The 19,092-nt window shown below is 37.0% G+C and overlaps 1 protein-coding gene across 1 annotated transcript; it reads right to left on the bottom strand.

Moving 5' to 3' along the window:
• Positions 1 to 15,946: 15,946 nt before the first annotated feature.
• On the bottom strand, positions 15,947 to 17,967 carry LOC148017538 (uncharacterized). Its single transcript, XM_087663067.1, has 3 exons — positions 17,165 to 17,967; positions 16,756 to 16,821; positions 15,947 to 16,660 (listed from the first exon to the last, which is right to left on the bottom strand). The coding sequence occupies exons 1-3, from the start codon at positions 17,963 to 17,965 to the stop codon at positions 16,373 to 16,375; spliced, it is 1,155 nt and encodes a 384-aa protein (XP_087519193.1). The 5' UTR covers positions 17,966 to 17,967; the 3' UTR covers positions 15,947 to 16,372.
• Between the last annotated feature and the right edge of the window lie 1,125 nt (positions 17,968 to 19,092).

The raw sequence follows: 19,092 nt of genomic DNA, 5'->3' as shown, positions 1-19,092 counted from the left end.
CTTGAAAATGCCTTTTAGGATGTGGAGAGAGAGTGCTCTAGACCAATAAAGAGCAAAGCCTCCGTAACGGAACTTCTATTTTAAAAAAATTAAAAAGCATTTTACAAAAATATATAAATATAATAATATCACGAATTCGTATTTTTATTATCTATTTTTAGTCTCTTATATTCGTGATTATGACATCTTTTGCATTAATGGCATAGAGTATCGGCTACTTTTATTTAATGATGTTTCTAGATTAATGATAATGACTGATGTAATCGAAATTCAAATTAGTGAAAAGCATGGCGCTCAGTTTTTTCCCTCCTTTCTTTTATTCCTCTATTGTTTTTCCCTCCGTTATGGTAGCCTAATCCTCTCTCTCTCTCTCTCTCTCTCTCTCTCTCTCTCTCTCTCTCTCTCTCTCTGTGCATGTCTCTCTCTCTTCTACCATGGATATAGAAATTCGACCTTCAACAAGGCGTTCAAGCTCCCAAATCACATCCATATCAGTGTTTAACTCATTCCAAACTGATGGAAGATGGATTCCTACTATCATTAGCAAAGGTAGTTGGATCACCATGCAATAAGCAAAACGTGGAAAAAGGCAAAGACATGAGAGCTTGTTTATCTCTGCTTGGAAGGGCAGAATCCGAGATTTTAAGCTTGGAGCAAATAAGAATAGCATCAAAGAGGTACTAGTGCAACATGTATTCATGCATAGAGAGCCGTGTTTGAAACCTGGATCTTCAAAGCTTCCAATGCATAGACCAAATTGTAAGAATTTGATTCTTAAAGTTTTTCCTTTCTTAAACATGGTTTAGGTTTTTCCATTATAATATTTGTTTGTCTTGTAGATGTCTATCCCTCTAATCTTGAGGAATGTCAACTAGTGGAGTCTATTATTGATGTTATTGATGTTATACATGGTTCAATTGGAGAAGAAATGTATAGAGGTAGAAAGAAGAGAGCTTGCAGAGAATGGAATATTCTTCTATGACCATTCTTATGTTATTCCTATGCGGCGTTGCCAATGGGGATCAATAAACCTCCTTCCTTTGCTAGATTTTTCAAGCTTTGAGTGGCCTTTGCCAAGTCTAGCTACTATGCTGGTAGGCAGGTATTTCTCAAAGAGATAGACTATCTCTACTGCTCCTCGCCTTGCAAATTCAATAGAGGATGTCTTAATCTCCTTCTGTGAGATCCATTGTACTAAATTCGACAACCTGGAAATTGCCCTGCATATTTTTGGAGTAAGGCATCCTGCAATTGTGATCGGTAGTACAAACTGTCATAAACGAGAAATTGCCCTACGTATTTTTGGAGTAAGGCATCCTGCGATTGTGATTGGTAGTACAAACTGCCATAAACGAGAAAGCATTATGAACAACGACTACACTCCAAATAGCAAAATACGTAGGCTACTTAAAATCCATTCGTAGTACAAACTTGATATATCTTATACCAATCATGGGATTTTAGTCCTGGAGAACTATCCTTTCTAGGAGTCCTTTTGCCTTTCTTTGATGTCTTGGGTATAGAAGGTGTTGAAGCTGTGGCTTCGCCTTCCATGATTATAGGCACCGCATCTCCTTCATGGTGCAAATCCCCACCAATCTCTGTTGTTGGTTGTATACAATTGACCATTATATACTTCAAGAGCTTTGCTTTAACGTACCAAACATGCTCAGATACATAGTAATCCTTCGAAAACTGTCACACATTTATAGAAAAAAGAGTTTTAGTTCATTATTGTTCTTACAATAGACTATATTTTTATCATCAATGGACTATTTGCAATTAATATCTATCTTAAAGTTTAGCATCTTTCATATTATCTTTACATGTTTATCATCATTAAGATAAACAAAGTTAACCATTCTTCTAGTATTTGCGATCACCCTCTAGCCACAAGAATGGCTATCATCCTGATGGGGACACTGCAACCACCAACACAAAGTAAAACTATAAAGAGGACGGATGGTAGTTCATAGAATAAACTTATGTTTCAATTATTTTAATCAATAACTTACCGCAACTTGTCTATATTACATTGTTGCAAGCAAATCAGAAGGCATAGGGGGTCTTTTTTCTAGCTCTTCAATTAATCTTTTGGTACCTCTATATATAAAATATATTGACATTTAGAGTACTTACAAAAAAAGAATTGAAATTTCAAGGAGCCCTTGGATAATATAACTTACAATTTAGCATTTTCATGGCATCCTTTCATAGAGTTGATTAAAAAAAATTGCTTATCCACAAGGTCTATTGCAATCAAGCTCCAATGAGAACTAAAAGGAATCATATCTCAACAAATTAGTAGGATAAAATCTCAAAAACTCTAATAGAATATTGAATCACTTACTTTTCATTATATGGAATTATAAGGAGCTTCAAAGTATCGAAGTCAATCAGATTGAACCAGTGCTTAACAAAACTTGTATCAAGCTCGTTCCTCATAAAGAATGAGATAGATGGATCAAGAACCTCAATTTTTTGTTGCATATCCAAAGTAAACTCATGCATTATACACCTAGAAAAGGCATAGAAATAGTGAGTATAAACAAGAAAAATCTTATTGTTAAAAGAATATCAAAAAGTATAACTAATTATGGGTGGATATACCTTAGGCCAACAAGAATAATACTATCATTTACTTCTCTTCTTTTATCCTTAAGAATCTGAACATATGCAGCATCAAAGGAGATAACCTCAGTTCTTTTGCCTAAGTCACCAAGTAAGAAACAAAACACACTGAATCCTTTTGGATTAGCTGCTTCAAGAAGGGTGGCCAGGTCATTTTCAAAGGACTCGAGTTGCTTTGCTTCCCTTTCTTCAACCCTTTGCCTCCTATACTCTCTCAATTTATCTGCATGTTTCTTTTTAGCTTTCTCCTCTTTTTCATGTTGCCTTGTATCCCTCTCATGGGCGACATCCTCAACCCTGAGACCGGAATCATCTTTCTTTCTCCTAGCTAGGGGCACATTAAGGATATTAAATGTCTTCACATTAGTGTGAGGGGAATTGGCTCAAGGACCTTTGAAAATCTATGTCTTAGCATCCTAAGAATTACCATGTCCTTGTCCATGAGTGTGAGCCTATGAGCATGAGCAGCACAAATATAGACATCTTGAAAAACTCAACTAAAAATCCTCTGTGGCTTCTTGTATACAATTAAGGGCTGTTCTTGTCCATCTGAAACTATCCAAACTATATTTGTCACAAATCTCCTTGACAAGCCTCTGAAAAGACAACTTTGGAATTGCATTGTCAAGAGCCTTTATTGCCTTCCTAATCTCCCTTAGGCACCTGACATTTTGAGAAAACTTTCTCTTTGGCTTTGACTTTCTAGAGAGCTTCTGAGGCTTTGAAGATTGATGAATCTTTGATGTTAAGCCCCTAGGATCAATCTTCTCCTTCCTTGCTGTTGCCTTAGTCCTAGCCATCTGCCAAAAAAAGACATGTTACTTCTTCTCCAGCATGTCCAGTGAAATGCGAGTTTCAAACAAGAGGTATCCATGCTACATGTCGTTTTCGCGTTTCAGCTGACTTCTTCTCCAGCGTGTCCAGTGAAACATGAGTGTCAGGCAAGGCGCCTCCTTGTAGCTGCTTCTTTTCGCGTTTCACCAGACTTCTTGTCCATTGTGTCCAGTGAAACACGAATTTCAGACATGAGGCCTCCTTGAAGCATGTTCTTTTCGCGTTTCACAGGACAACTCATAAATAGCAAAGTAATCGACAAAACTAAGAAAACAAAGCTTTGATCTAAGGAATGCTTTTAAAGTTACATAAAATATCCACAGAATTAAGAAAAAAGTTTGAAGAATTGCCTTAAATCTCCACAATATTAAGGAATTCTCACACTATGGAAAAAATTCTTTTGTAGTGCTGATAAGCTCATAATAATATAAAAGATTAAGGAAAATTATCAAAAAAATGCATTAAATGGAGCCTGTTATTGAAAAGGAGGATGCAAAAAACCATACCTTCTTTGGAGCTTTGCTGGGAAAAATCCCTTTAGAACCAAATTTGTCAATAGGTCTGGTGAAATGTGAATATGTTCTTCACAACCACAGCCTGATCATGAGAATGTGCTCGAAGGTTTCCTTTATTGGGGAAGAGGTGAAATGTGTAGAGATTGGAAGGAACACCAAAGGCAAAGGCGGAGTAGGAATGTTTTTTGCTTGCTGGAAATGTGGTGAAAGGCGAAGGCGGTGAATTTGCACTGGACTCAACGTTCTTGGCAAAGTGTTAAGTAACACACGTGTGACGTATTCTCGCTTACCGAAATTTCTTCATTGATGGTACAAACATTACTTGGCAAAGTGTTAAGTAACACATGTGTGACGTATTCTCGAAAAAAGGGAGTGCGCATGTCTTCTGAGAAATTTAATACGGTGTATTAAGTGAGACATGTGTGTGCGCACGTATTCTGAGGTATTTCGTGCATGTAAAAATATTAAAAATTTCGTCCAAATTTGCGATCCCATTTATTTTTCCATCATTACACAAACTTTTTCGTTGGAACTATCACCACATGCTTAACAATCAATATAAAAGCTTTTCGAAGCCATTTCTCTGACATTGTCTTCCTTTCTCCCGAAATTTCGTCTCGACTTCCCTTCAAGATCCTTGCTTCCTGTGTGAGGAGCATTTCAACAATCTTTGATAGGTAACAAAATTTCTTTATTACAAGTATTTTGACAAAATCAATTTTATTAATATAGAAAGAATTTTTAATAACACTTGAAAAATTACAGATGTTATGTGCTTTGTATCTTTTGAAAGGAGCATAGCTTTTCCAGAAATGATTTTATCATAAATTTCTGTGTTTCAATAGAATTAATTCATAGTTCATGTTTCTCTTCTTGTTTTGCATCTTTTGATCCCAGTGAAATGAGAAATAATGTCTCTGTTAGTGGTATTTTGCTAAGTATAGTGTTTCACCGGTGAGATATTGAAATAACTTTCATCTTCAAGTAGTGTCCGGTGAAACGCGATTTCTTCACCGGCATTTGCCTTGAACACCTTTTTTTCGTGTTTCACCGGTCAACTAAAAAATTTTCTCCTTTTTTGATTTTTTGTCTTGAAAAATGCAATTTTGGGGCCTCTTTCCATGGTTCCATCTTGTTTTATTGGATATTGTTGCCATTCTGCTTTGTTTTCAAGGATAAATCTTTTCCTGGTCAAGATGACAAAGAGGAAGCTATCTCTGGAAGGAATGGATGAGGAGGAGCTAATGGAGACTTCTGATGATAGGCTCTTTGATTTCTTACACACCACTGAAAATTCTTCCAAGTTTACCTATATCAGGGAAATTTTCAATGTTCCTTTTGATTTGAAGGAGTTATTGGAGGATCTTGAAGATAAACTTAAAGAGTACAGATGTTTTTATGATAGACATGTGCAAGGTTTGGAAGTCAATGGATTTGTTCATTATAGTGATGTCATGGGAGGCACCAATACATCCAGGTCAACTTTGCTAGGCAAGTTCAACCTCATTGATGAGGAATTCAGAAAGAGAGAAACATGTTGCCCTTTCCACAGGTATCAACACCAATGCCTTCTGATCCACAAGGACATTGGATTTATTGTGCATCTTCAGTACATGGAAAATTCTTCTCCAGATATAGACCAACAGGGAAAGCTAGAGGATATTGCAAGTATGGATAAGGAGGTCGAAGAGAAGGAGGAGATATTCCAAGAAGATGTTGAGAATCAACTTGTCCAAGGTTTTGATGTAGGTTTGTTCAAGAGTGACAATATCACAATGGTGGAAGAAAAGGAGATCGAGCCAAGTGCACAGGTTGATGAAGAAGGTCCTCTTGCATGTGTTCCAACATTTCCCACTTATCTTATCAACAAGAAGAGATATGTGTTGCTAAATGATATTCAACATCTTTTTGATCTTAGAGAAGATTATTTCTTAGCAATCCTTGCAGGTTGGGGCAAAAATGACATGAATTTTATAGGTTATGAACAAGAACCACTAGCAAGTCTTGATGTTGAGGGAGAGAATTTCCAAGACAACTCTATAGCCTTACATACATGTATTAATCAGATCATATAATACGAAAAGGGGGGGCTACCTACAAAAGAAGAGTTCTTGCAGGTCCAGAAGAAACTTCATATTGATGATGTAGGGTATGAAGAGAGATTGAAGTCTCCATTATATGAGAAGCCCAACAGTTCAATAAATCTTTATGATAATAGTCTTCCTGAAGAAGACAAACACCCTAAGGTATGAAATATAATTCAAAGTTACCCATTGAGTTTATGTTAGACTTTATTATGCATTATAGATAAATATCTTATATCTTGTACTGTTGTGATTTGTTGTGTAGATTGAGATTGAAGATCTGGACAACTTTCTTGGAAGGGCCAAGGGCACTAGGCCAATGAAGCTTGGAAAAAATCAAAGCCTTGGCCATTATATTGGAAACTTAAACAATCAAACAATTGTAATATATCATAGTAGATTGTCAAGCTCTCCAAGTCTACCAATGATGGCTTTGAGAGCTATCTCAAAGGTAATTGGATCTCAAGTTTTTAGCAGAGGTTTGGACAAGATCATTTTAGTGGAGAAGGAAGAAGCCATAAGAGTTTTTGGCTTCATGCCTGGATAAAGTGGATCTAGAACTGGATATTTTGGAGTTCTTGGCTCCTATTTGCTCTCTTATGTAGGAGATAGTAAGAATTTGAAGCTTCTTCCAGGCTATCGGAAACAGGAGTTTTTGAAATATAGAGGTCTTATTGAGTGGGATGAAACGAAAGATTCCTCTAGAGGCCCTGTCGAGCTACCTGAAACCAAGGACTCCTCTGAAGGCCCTATTGAGGTGCCTGAAACTAAGGACTCTTCTGCAACACAATCAGGCTAGAAGATGCCAAAAATTAAGGGTTTCTTGAAACCCATCTTTTCCCAACTCTTTGTTTGGTTTATAACCATTCTGTAAATCTTTGCTTTGCGCAATAATTTAAATATCTATCTTTTCTTCTTTGGGTAACAATTTGTATAGTCCTTGCTAAAGATGATGTATTGCTTGATGTAGTTGTATCTTTAAGCTTGAATTTATGCCAAATTTGTCGATAGAACCATTGAAAGACCTCTAATAAACTGTTGGCTTTGTGTCTTCCACCTCCATGTCTTGTGTGTCTGAAATATTTTGTTCTTGCTTGATAATGTGATTTTTCTATACCTTGGGTTGACCAGATAGATAAAGATCCATATTGTTTAATAAAGTATGGAGCATGGTTGTATAGAATATGCTGCATAGTCAACAAATAAATAAAGTTATTAAAAAACATTATATGAGTTTGACAATGAAGAAACAAACATATACAAACTTCTTACCATATAGTGAGTAAAGTGTTGATCACCCCAAGCTTCTGTCATCGCCTTTTTGAAAAGGTTCAATTGGTTTTTAAAGTCTTTGAGATCATCATCCTTCCATTCAGTCTTATCACAATAAAAAAATACTTTGTCTAGTTTTTCCCAAACTTTAGCTTTTCTATTCCGAGCTTGTCCATTATCAGTGTGATCCTTAACTGCATTATGTAGGGATTTCCACTAATTAAATTTAATAGTTGAGCCACCATTTCTCGAGTTTATCTTGCCAAGTCTCCCATGAAAGCCTAGAAACCTTCTAGCCTTCACTCCACCAATAGATGGTTTTTTTGGGACACAATTACCATCCTTGGACTTTTGAAGATCTGGTTCAATAACAACATTGACACCATGCAAACCAATTGCAGAGAGAACTTTTTCAACCTTTGTTATAGCATCTGTTCTAGTTGATAATGGCTTCAGCTTCCATGCAAATCCTATATAGAGATGAACAAGCTTTTCAATTATCCTGCAAAGTGCATGAAGTGTACAAATATGGGCATTCGCTAAAGGAATGTCCAAGTCTAGTTTAAACTGTGGATCCTTATTGTGCCTAGAGGGAGCTCTATTCCAATTGCTTGAGTTTAACTCTGCAGCTGGTGACATGCAGTATAAGCAAGGAGATCTTGAGTTGGCTCCCTTTGATACATTATACATACATTTGAGTGTCTTTAGGTCACCAGCTATGTGCCACTCAATCCTGTAGTTCCCAAATCCTTCAACAAATAGCTCTTCTTCTGCTTGTTGCCTTTGAATAACATTAGGTATTGATGTTTGATGAAAAACCCAATATAGTATATCAAAATTCTCAGTATCTACCTCAAATGCTCCTAGCCACCAGATGTTATATTCAGATTGAACACTAAGTGATGTTGAGTGATTGCAATGACCTGACAAAAGTGCTCCATTCATCAAGGTGATAGAGATTCTCTCTAATTTTTTACATTTCAGAATCTCACTTTCATCAAGTTTAATCACAAATCTAGCCACTCCCTGTGCCTCTGCTACTGACAAGTCATAAAATTTGATCATTAAGCATTGTAGGGTGGGCAAGTCAAGGAAAATATTGTTAAATTCATTGAATGTAACCTCCTTTTTCTTGCCCTTGAAGCTAGCCTTGATATGAAAAGGCTCACCTAGAATCCCTATCACTTTGTTATTAACTCTTTGTATGATAGTCCTAACCACAAATGGCTTCAGAAGTATGCAATTGTGTACCTGTCCTTGCTTCATATTTGATTATAAAAGCTAGAAAAGTTGCATATAAGCATCTCAACTGATACCAATACTATCTAGTGTCTTCTGTACCAACTCAGAATCCAAAGAATGATCCTTTACAAATGACTCCAAGCATTGTTTCTTTGCCTTTTTAAATTTCTTCTTCTCCAAAATATCCTTTGAAACTACTGAAGGAAGAAGATGATAATAAAACTGAGCTGCTTTTAAAGAATCTCTTTCACTTGCATTTGGTTGTAGAAGAGATCCAAGAAAAATTAACATCACAAATCAATGCAAGTAATTTAAATAAAGCCATATTTAAGATTTTTCAAGTGAAAAAAAATATACCTTGCTGCTTGGATTCTTTTACCACCACAGCCTCCTCCTCCTCGTTTGAGATTCTCAATATTTTTAAGAGCTCTTTGTCGATTTCGAAGGGCTAATAAAGTTTGCTTTCGTTGATAAGCTTTGATACGTTTTTCCAATGAATGAACTTTTTGTTGACAATCCTCTAGCTTCTGCAACAACTCTATATTGTGTTTCATCAAAAGATGATTCTCTAGTCCAAGGATATCATTTTCTGCAACAAGATTAAGTGTATAACCTAAAAATCCATTGTAGCCATCACCAATAAACCTCATTAATGATGAGCTATTATAGAAAGGAGGAGTGCTATTTCTGCTAGGATCTTTGGGATATAGCTTTCCATCTAACCAAAGATCAATATTCTTCTTTCCTTCAAACCTCAGTATATGTTTCATAGACTCTGTAACCGTGATAGATTTTGTTCTCTTTCTTATTGGTTCATACTCACTATCCAACTCAATATGAAGATGATAGAGAGGTCTTTTATGAGAGCTATAGAGATCATTGGATGATTGATCCTGTTGAGTTACAGAGATCATTGGGTGATTGATCCATAGTTAAGAATATGATTAGAAGCAAGAACGAAAACAAAGAAGAGACTACTAAGGAGGAGAAAAAAGGTGAGAGAAATGATGGAGGGAGGCAATCGAGTATCCATCAAAATTCAAATTGAATATTACTTTTCACTTTAATGAGGAGAGGTAAGATCTTCATTATGACAACCTTGCCAACTTTATGGCAACCTAGATTTCTAGGTTTGATGTGACTACGAGAATATCATGACAATGACTTATTAACAAATTTTGATATTTTAACTTACCAAAATATAAACATTTTAAAAATTCTATAAAATGATTTTATTTCTTAAATTGTTTTCTCTCTAGGATCTCTTACAGGGCATTTTCGAGACCTCAAAACTCCCCTAATGACCACTACTACTACAATAAACAAGAAAATAAGAAAAAACAACAACAACTACTACTACTACTAGTACAACAACAACAGATAAGAAAATAAGAAAAAACTACTACTACTACTACAAACAAGAAAAGAAAAAAACTATTACTACTACAACAACAACAAACAAGAAAACTACTATTACTACTACTAGTACTACTACTACAACCATGACTACGATGACTACGACCATGACTACAACTACCACAACAACAACAAACAAGAAAAGAAGAAATTCAACAATAACTACTACTACTATTACTACCACTACCACTACCACCACTACCACTACCGCTACCCCCGCTACCACTACCGCTACCACGACCACGACTACAACTATGACTACGACTACGACTATCCCCGCTACCGCTACCGCTACCACGACCACGACTATGACTACGACTACGACTACGACTACAAACAAGAAAAAAAGAAAAGAAGAAATAAAACAACAACAACAATAACAACAACCTCTCCCTCCCTCTCTCTCTCCCTCCCTCTCCCTCTCTTTCTCTCTTTCCCTATTATGTTTAATGTTTTCTCCCTCTCGCTCTCGTTCCTTCTTTTATTTTCTCTCTTTCTCTCCCTCTCTCATTTCCTCTCTTCCTCTCTCAATACACATGATTTTTAACAAAAACAAGTAAAAGAAAATGAGAAAAAACAAAAGCAAAGCAAGAGGAAACAATGCACTCACCGCAAAGTCCTGAAGATGGATTCGGCGGCTCCTCTTCGCCCTCTGTACACTTCATCCTCTTCTTCATACAAATGGCGGAAGCGGCAGTGAGAAGCTTTCCTTCTTTCTCTTTCTCTCTTTCTCTCCCTCTCCCTCTCAAATGCAAGATGGAGTTCACTCTCCCTTTCGCTCTCTCTTTCATTCGTTCACACAAAATAACGTGCTCGAGTTTCGGCCCATGTTTTTTCGTCTGAGTACCGTCGCTATTTGTGTCACAAATGTGATGCAAATAGCAATGCCGCTAATTTGCATCGGAAAGCGCCGTCGTTATGCCTTTGCATCCTTGTAGTGCAAGAGAGGATCTAACCAATCAAGTTGAGGGCAAAGCCTTAACAACCAAATCCACTCAAGTTGTTTGTCATTTTTTGCTTGAAGAAGTATTTTGTAGATATGGTTGTGTGGGTAAAGTGACTATAGATAGAGGAGAGTTGGATGTTGATGAGGCATGCAACTTCTTTGCTCAATTAGGTATTAAATTGGCTTTAACATCAGGCTACAACCTTGAAGGCAATGGAAAAAGTGAGAGAGGGCACCAACCTATTCTCAAAGCTCTACCAAATTCTTGGAGAGAAAAGATCAAAGAATGGCCTAAAATGCTACCTTTTGCATTATGGGCTGACCAGACTACTCACAAAACAGTGACTGGTTATATGCCAGCTGAACTTATGCACAGACAATAACCAATTATGCCAATTGAAGAATATTTTCTCAAATGGAGTCTTCTACCTTGGGAGGAAAGCACCAGTAGAGAAGAGTTGCTGACTTTGCACATATGGCAGCTAGAAGGAAGGTCCGAAGATGTTCAAGCAGCTATTGAGAAGCTAAAGATAGTAAGACTAAAGAACAAAAGAAGATTTGATAAGCGACATCGACTTCGGCCAAGAGCAATTCAAGAAAATGACTGGGTGCTTGTCTATGACAATAGCCTAGACAATCAATATAGTGCTTCTAGGAAGATGGTAAAGCATTGGTAATTTGGCCCATATATAGTAAAGGTCGTTCATGACAATCCCACATATTCATTGGCTGAATTGGATGGAACAAGCATGAAGATACCCATAGCTGGAAAAAGAATTAAGCTCTTTAAAGGAAGAGAAAGTTCAACATATGAGCTAGAAGACTTGAATATAATTCAAGAGCATGAAGACAAAGAGAAAGAAGAAGAGGCAGAAGATGAAGACATTGACATGGTAGAAGATACTTCTTCTAACATTGCAAATCCGTAAGACTTTGGCACATGCTAGAGGATGTGCACGTTAGAAGGGGGTGGATGTCATGCCGCTATATGCACACTATGTAAAAATCTAGAGTATGGCTTCCTTTTAGATTTAGAGAGCCAATTCCACTTTAGGCATTAGTGTTAGTGTCCATGGTTCAAAATATTAGATTTTTTTGGACAAGTGTTTAGTCAATTTTTTATATTCTAGATATTATCTCTTGTAAAAATCCATAAAAATATAGACAACTTTTAGATTAGGATGACATGTAAAAGAAAGCATGTAGCTTTCAGTCAATTTGAGAGGATTTTATGTAAAAAAAGAGATTGACGAAGTCGTGCGACACGCGATCGTTGTTTTCACGCAGTGAACACCACTCTGAAGTGGGAGATGAAAAATGAGTTATCTGGTTGAATTTTGGCCAGGTGCCCTAGTATTTAACCCCCCTTTCAGAGCTAATGGAGGCATCAGATTGGCAATCTGAGCAGCATAGAGGAAGGTATTATTTTGTACACGTTTTTATCTATTAGAGTTATATTTTCTCATAATGCTGAAAGAAACTGACAGGCTTCAACTTTGTTAGTATTCTTCTTTATTTTCTATTTCTTTTTTAGAGTATTCTTTTATGTCTTCAATTTCTTCGAACCCCTTCTCTTCCGTCTACTCCTCTCCCTGAATCTACACCCTGTTGTCTCTTATCTTCAAGAACTTGGCTTGAAACCTTCAACCCTTCTCTTATCTCTACCATCTCCAGAGTAAAAGCTCTTGAACCCCCATGCATTCTTTTCTTGTCAAACCCCTGTGGTGACCTTTAGCCCTATGCGTTGCGACAACGCCATATCATGATCCCCACATACGAAGTGAGGAGGCATTGTTTGTGAGGTCGGGTGCACACTTTGGTGCCGTATCATGCTTTTACTCATGTTTGAACCAAAGGATGTTGCATGCTCCCAAGAGCAAGTCATTGGTTGTCCTAGCTTCTTCCCTGAAATTCCCACTGCTTCCTCCCCTTGTTCAACAGCAAGTATGGACATACCTAGGAAGTCTCCAGTCAAAGGCAAGTTACCATTGATGGTTTGTGGCTTGTCTCAGATCACAGAGGTTTCTCCATCAAAAAAGCTCCTAGACTTTCTTCTTTAGAATGGCATGGACTTATCTTATTGCAAAATTTTAAAGGATATTTTCAACCCTGACTTGGATATTGACCATGTCTTGAACTCATGCAATAAGTTTTTTCTAGAGGAGTTTGCTGAGTTTGAAGGTCTCATATCTTCGGTGGTTGAAAACGATGCAAATGAATATGCTTACATACCTATTAGAAGCTTGCCTTTAGAGAAGGCTTTGTTTTCAAGAAAGTGTATATCTCATTCTCTTGATAGGTTTTGTACCTCATATTTGTTTTGTTCTGCTCATTCTAGGAAATGCAGGCTTATGCCGAAACCAACTGTATTCATTGCATATACTCTTATTTAATATCATGTTAAATCTGATGAACAACAATTAGAGGGTCCAAAATGTTCCAGCTTCTGCCTTTTGGACGAGATAGCAAATGACAAGGATGCAGAGGAATGCTTGGACCTTGAGCAAGAAGCATATATTGTTGTTTTCCTGTATGGTTTTCTAAAAAGCATCTAACTTTTGAGCCTCCCATTGAGACATCAGCCAAGACATCTCTTGTTTTCCTTGAAAGTGTTGGATCTTTTCTTAAGTGAACTTGATCTCCTTGAAAACCCATTTAATGCATCACATTTTTCAATATACTCATCCGATAAAGATAGGGGCTTAATTGAGTATACATAGTCGAGATGCAACCTGAGAAGTTTATCAATAATTCTAATCTCTACATGCAAAGTATATACATGAATATTTGTAAGAGGAATTGAAAGAATGGAATCCCATATATCTTCCTTATTTTTATTTTTACTCAAATCTATAGAGTCTCTAGTTGGGGCTCTTCTTACAGGGCGCAAGTTGCTCCAATCTTTAGACCCAACACTTTCCATGCAATAAATACAATGATATTTTACATTTTCCCTATTACATATTCCAAGCATACATTTGTTAGAGACATATTTCTTTGCAAGATTCAATCTTCTTTTCTTTACTTTCATACACAAGCTAGTTATATTTTTCAATGGTCTCTTTCTCTCTCTGAATCCTATTGGAGTTTTCTTTAAGTGTGTTGACTTGTCTTGTAATGACTTATTAGCATTTTTCGGAATATCAATCTTATTTGTAAACTCAGAAATGCATGTCTGTGCAATAAATAATGATTTTTTCATTTCATTCATTTGAGCTATGTATATGCAAATGATGTAGAGTATAACATTTTACAATAGCCAAGCATTCCATTATAACATTTCCCAACATATCTCACATAGGCATGAATATTTAAAAAATTAGGAGGTATACCAATTGAAGGATCCTTGAGATAAATATTTCCATCTATCCACAACTTTATATGTTTCTTTCCTTGAGTTTGCAATCTGTTAGCCTCCATCTCATCTTAGTACTTGATGATGTATTCTTCTCCAAGATGAATAAATTAGATCTAGTTGGATGGTAAGTTTGTACTTGCATGTGCTCGCATCTGCATTACTTGCAAAGATATTGCTAAACATTCTAGCAGATCAATGACAAATGAATCTCATAATGATAAGAAAGTGAACACAAAGAAAATAATGACGAAAGAAAATGAAAAAAGAGGATGTGAAAAAAAAAACAAAGGATCAAACAAACACGATATAAGTAAACATTCCAATTACAAATTCTCCCAAGTTCCAAGACAAAAACGGCCAAAAAGGTGATCCTAACATAAATTAAAGATGAGGAACAATTAATGGCTGACCTCTTTAATGAATTCAATATTCTCTCATTAATCTGAGCAACCAAATTCAATGGTCATTCTTCTAAAATCTCAACTAATTAGCAACTTAATCATTTTCTTACAAGTGCCTTTTTTAAAATGTTTCTTGCCCTAATGATCATATGAGTACTCTTAATCTCAAGCTCCTCCTTATGCAATTATATATATATATATTACAACATGTCAAAATTCTCCATCAAGTATATTAAGGTACTAAATTATTTTTCAAATTATTATTTAATGCTAATTGATCATTAGTTTGCTAGCACACTATAATGATTATTGATTTAATAATGCTTACAAATCTAATAGCAAAGCACATACGATTTTATTTGAATGACCCTTCAATCATTTCTTATAAGACATATGTGTAGAACATGTGTAGGTATAATTGATTGATCCAACATTCACCAATTTTAGATGTTTTCAATCTTTAGTAATACTGACAATCAACAAATCTCTCTTAAGTTCTTTTTGATATGATTGTAGTTTTGCAAATCCTAAAATGGTAATTATGAGTCTATCTTATAAGTATAGTTGTTTATGATATAAAGTTCTCTTAAAAGGCATAGGTTTCACCTCGTAATATTATCTAATAAAGATCTCATCTTGTCCTAGGATTATTAAAACCTTATAAAGCATTATTGGAATTTTTAAATATATGCTTAATACTATATGCATTAACATAAGCTTTAATATACCATGCATATAAAACTAATGTATAACCCTTGGTATGTAGGAAGGAGAGAGAGAGAGAGAGAGAGAGAGAGAGAGAGAGAGAGAGAGAGAGAGAGAGAGAGAGAGAGAGAGAGAGAGAGAGCACAAGCTTGAAGAGAGTTGTGCAAAGATGAAAGCATGCAACTCCAGTTATTTTGCTTGTAAGATAAGCTTTGGGCGTGGGGGGTAACTCATAAATATGTGTGTTCAATATAAATTATTTATATATATTTAAATACTTTTTTACATATAAAAATACAAAAAGAACATAATATAAATTGCTCGTGTATAAATCAAGTAGAAAAGTAGTTTGTTTTATTTAAGGAAGATTCACAAATAAAGATATTTACAAATACACATGGAACACAATTGATATAGGAGTATACATATACTGAACCCACCATATAAGTGCCAAATTATTTCTATCAAGCCCAAAAAAGGAAAAACTCCACAAGGGCAATGCTCTCGCACATGAGAACACTCGTGTGCCTTGTTTTTTAAGCCCTAACCCTCACACAGGTGAATGGTGGTCAAATCCCAACCCTCCATTACATTATCGATCAAAGAGAATGAGGAAGCACGATCCTAGGTCTCCAGTTGAACGAAAAGTTGTATTGCCAAAACAAGTGAGCTGCTGTGAAGTTCTTGATATTGTTCAGGCAGTTTCAGCTTGCATAACAGAAAACATTTTTGGTGTTGGACTTCTATCCCTGTAATACAAGTTCAGGCAGAGTATGCTGGACCTGTTATTTACAACTGTGAATATAAACATTTCTGCTGGTGTTGGACTTGTGAATATGGACAGTGTGAGACAATATACTGGAAACTTAATCGTCAATCCTAATGCTGCCAAAGCATAGGCACGTTTAAAAGGCGATCAAATGATGTTTCCTTTTAGTTGAGGATACCATCGAATTATCTCATCCACCTTAATGTGCACTCTCGATGTCTGTTACGGAGGAAGACCCGGATGGACAGATTTGTTCGAAAACAGGCAATCGTTTAGAACGTGCAGGGGGTGTAATGCGTTCCCCATCGGTTGCATCTTTTGAAGCACTGCTCGGGTAAAGCTGCAGGATTCGCACAGGGCTGGACGCTTTCTGTACTTCTGGTAAAGAAGGAGACGCAGCTGACCTAAGAGCTGTAGAACGGACATGTATGTTCCGACAACGATCACCATATATGCACTCCCCCGTCCTGGCAAAAGATTTACAAATCTGCAGAGGTCGTGCAAGACATATGATCTTCAGCCATAGAAATTGGCTTCCATAAAAATTTGAAAGACATACATGCTGTTCAAACATCCATTTACCTGCGGAACATCGTGTCGGTGCCTCATGTTACGCCGGCGTCGCAGCTCTTCCTTCCCTTGTGGAACCTATGCAATCAAAACTGTGATTCTCCCTACAGGAAAATGCCTGATACGGGACCGTATGACTAATACCATGAAGCTCCAACCTCTGATTATGAAATGCACCACGAGCTTACAATATGAAGAACCAAGCTAAACGACTTGAGGAAGACTTGACACAGTTTCCTCCAGTTTCACAATCAAATTTCATTTTTTTCATATCAAATTTTTGAGTTCATTAATCAAGGAAGCATGCACTATTTTTGGAAAGCTTACTGCTTCAGCAACGTTTTCCTTCGAGCCATGGATTTAAAATATCCTGCTTTCGTAAAAATTTCAGATACAAAGTGAAAAATGTAACGACGAATACCTCGCACGCAGCAGCAGCGTAGTGAAAGCTGCATGGATGTCCTGCCTCCTCACATGCACCAGTACAGAATACACTCTTGCGAAGTGGAGGTGGTGTATAGTAAGAGCTAGGGCTAAATTCAGGATCGCTTTTCGAACGAGGATCTTGATCACTACTGACAAGGAAGCCGTCCATGATGAGCACGTCTTCTTCAAGAAAGCTCTCCTGCGAGGGAATATTGAGCCGTTTCGCAACAGGCTTAATGTCTGGCCTTCTGAAGCCTGACGTGGCATGAGACGGAGAGGAGAGAGGGCTGCCAGTAAGGCTGGTCAAAGTGGACGACGGAGAAGGAGACGAGGAGGAGCACGAAGAAAAATGAGAAGGTGCTATTTCTGTGCAGGAACTGGCAGAAAGAGGGGAAATAAGCTGAGGAGAAAGGAGGGAGAATCGGTGATGGAGAAGGGGGTAAAGGTCGGCAGTAGGATCACTGTTACAGATTACTGTAGGACTGTTCTGCGAGTGATAATGGCAGCCGTTTGGCGATTCAGACAGTGCGGGTGATGGCGGTGGCGATCTTGGAGAGAGATTAAGGTAAGGCGGCAACAAGGGGGAGGAAGGCTGCAGGAGAGAGGGATTTATGAACTGGCCGCGGAAACGGGGGGCTGGTGGTGGAGTTTGGAGCTGTGCAGGAGAAGGAAGAAGAGGAGGGAGCCCGCGCTCCGGCTGTAGGACCAGAAGCTGCTGCGGCTGCTGCTTGCAGACAGGCACCATATCCAGAAATCCCTCAAGCTCGAGGTCTTGTCTGGTGTTGCGGGAGGCCATAATGCCTGTGAAAGAGAGAGAAAGAGGAGTAGGGTGACCATGAATGGCCCATTAGTAGTTCAAATTTTCGAACGTGTGAGCCAGCCTTAAACTACGCTTTATATGTGCGTCCCATGCTGCAGGTAAAGCTGCCTGGTAAGATATAAGTGGATACTAACCTATACTTCCATTTTCAAAGGTAATATTAAAATAGCATTAAAAGAATTTCTTTTAAAGCAAGTTGAACAAACCACTACTATATAATCTATACCAAGCACATCATAAATGGTGAGTTGCAGTAGGAGCTTCTTAGCATTTTCCCTTTGATGATGTAAATATTTCTTCTTATTTCGATATACATTTTCACCTTACTAAACAATATTTTCCCTTAGAGCTTTAGACAACCAACCAAAGAAAGGAAATAAACTAATAAAGCTTACCTAGACACTATGTTAAACTTCCACCCACAATCCCACACAAACTACCTCCCATTAGATAACATAAAAGACGTCTACAAACTAAGCCATTTTCTCATCGTCCAAACATATTTGCAAAATCCTAGCAATAGTCTAGATAGATTATCTTGCTTGAGTCCATGATTAAAAGAACGAGTAGCTCTAATGTTTGTAAAGATCTAGATAAAGGAAACACATTCCTCCAAAATTCGACACTTGAAAATAGCATGAGAGATGGACTTTGATGCACATTATGACACATAATTGCTTGAGAACTTCTTAATGGCAAGCAAGGCTCCCCATTAATAAATTAACAACAAGTAGTCCCTATAAAAGGCCATCAACTTATTTGGCATGAATGCTTTCCAAAGAACATGATCATCATTTGGCCACCATTTCTATTCTCTTTTAAACTTCCATTTAACTTCTAGCTACAATGAGAACCATTAAAGAAGAATAATCTATAGGCAATATGTATCAAATTGTAAATTCTTGTTAATCTTCTCTTAATATTCCAAATGAGGGAATTTACCTATGAACTAGCATACTTCTTGGAGCTTTAAATCCAAATTTTGAGTAGACCATTTCCATTTCAAAGTAGGGGGACTAGGGAAGATTCTTTACCAAGTTGTTAATTCAAATATTAGTGAACTTGGTGAGAGGTCTCTAAGGAGACCATTTACATTTCATAAA

This window comes from Lygodium microphyllum, chromosome 22 (genome assembly GCF_053477565.2).
Source record: "Lygodium microphyllum isolate KBCC chromosome 22, Lygodium_microphyllum_v1.1.10, whole genome shotgun sequence".
NCBI lineage: Eukaryota > Viridiplantae > Streptophyta > Polypodiopsida > Schizaeales > Lygodiaceae > Lygodium > Lygodium microphyllum.
Note: the sequence above shows the minus strand (reverse complement) of the source record. Positions and strands in the feature narration are given on the sequence as shown.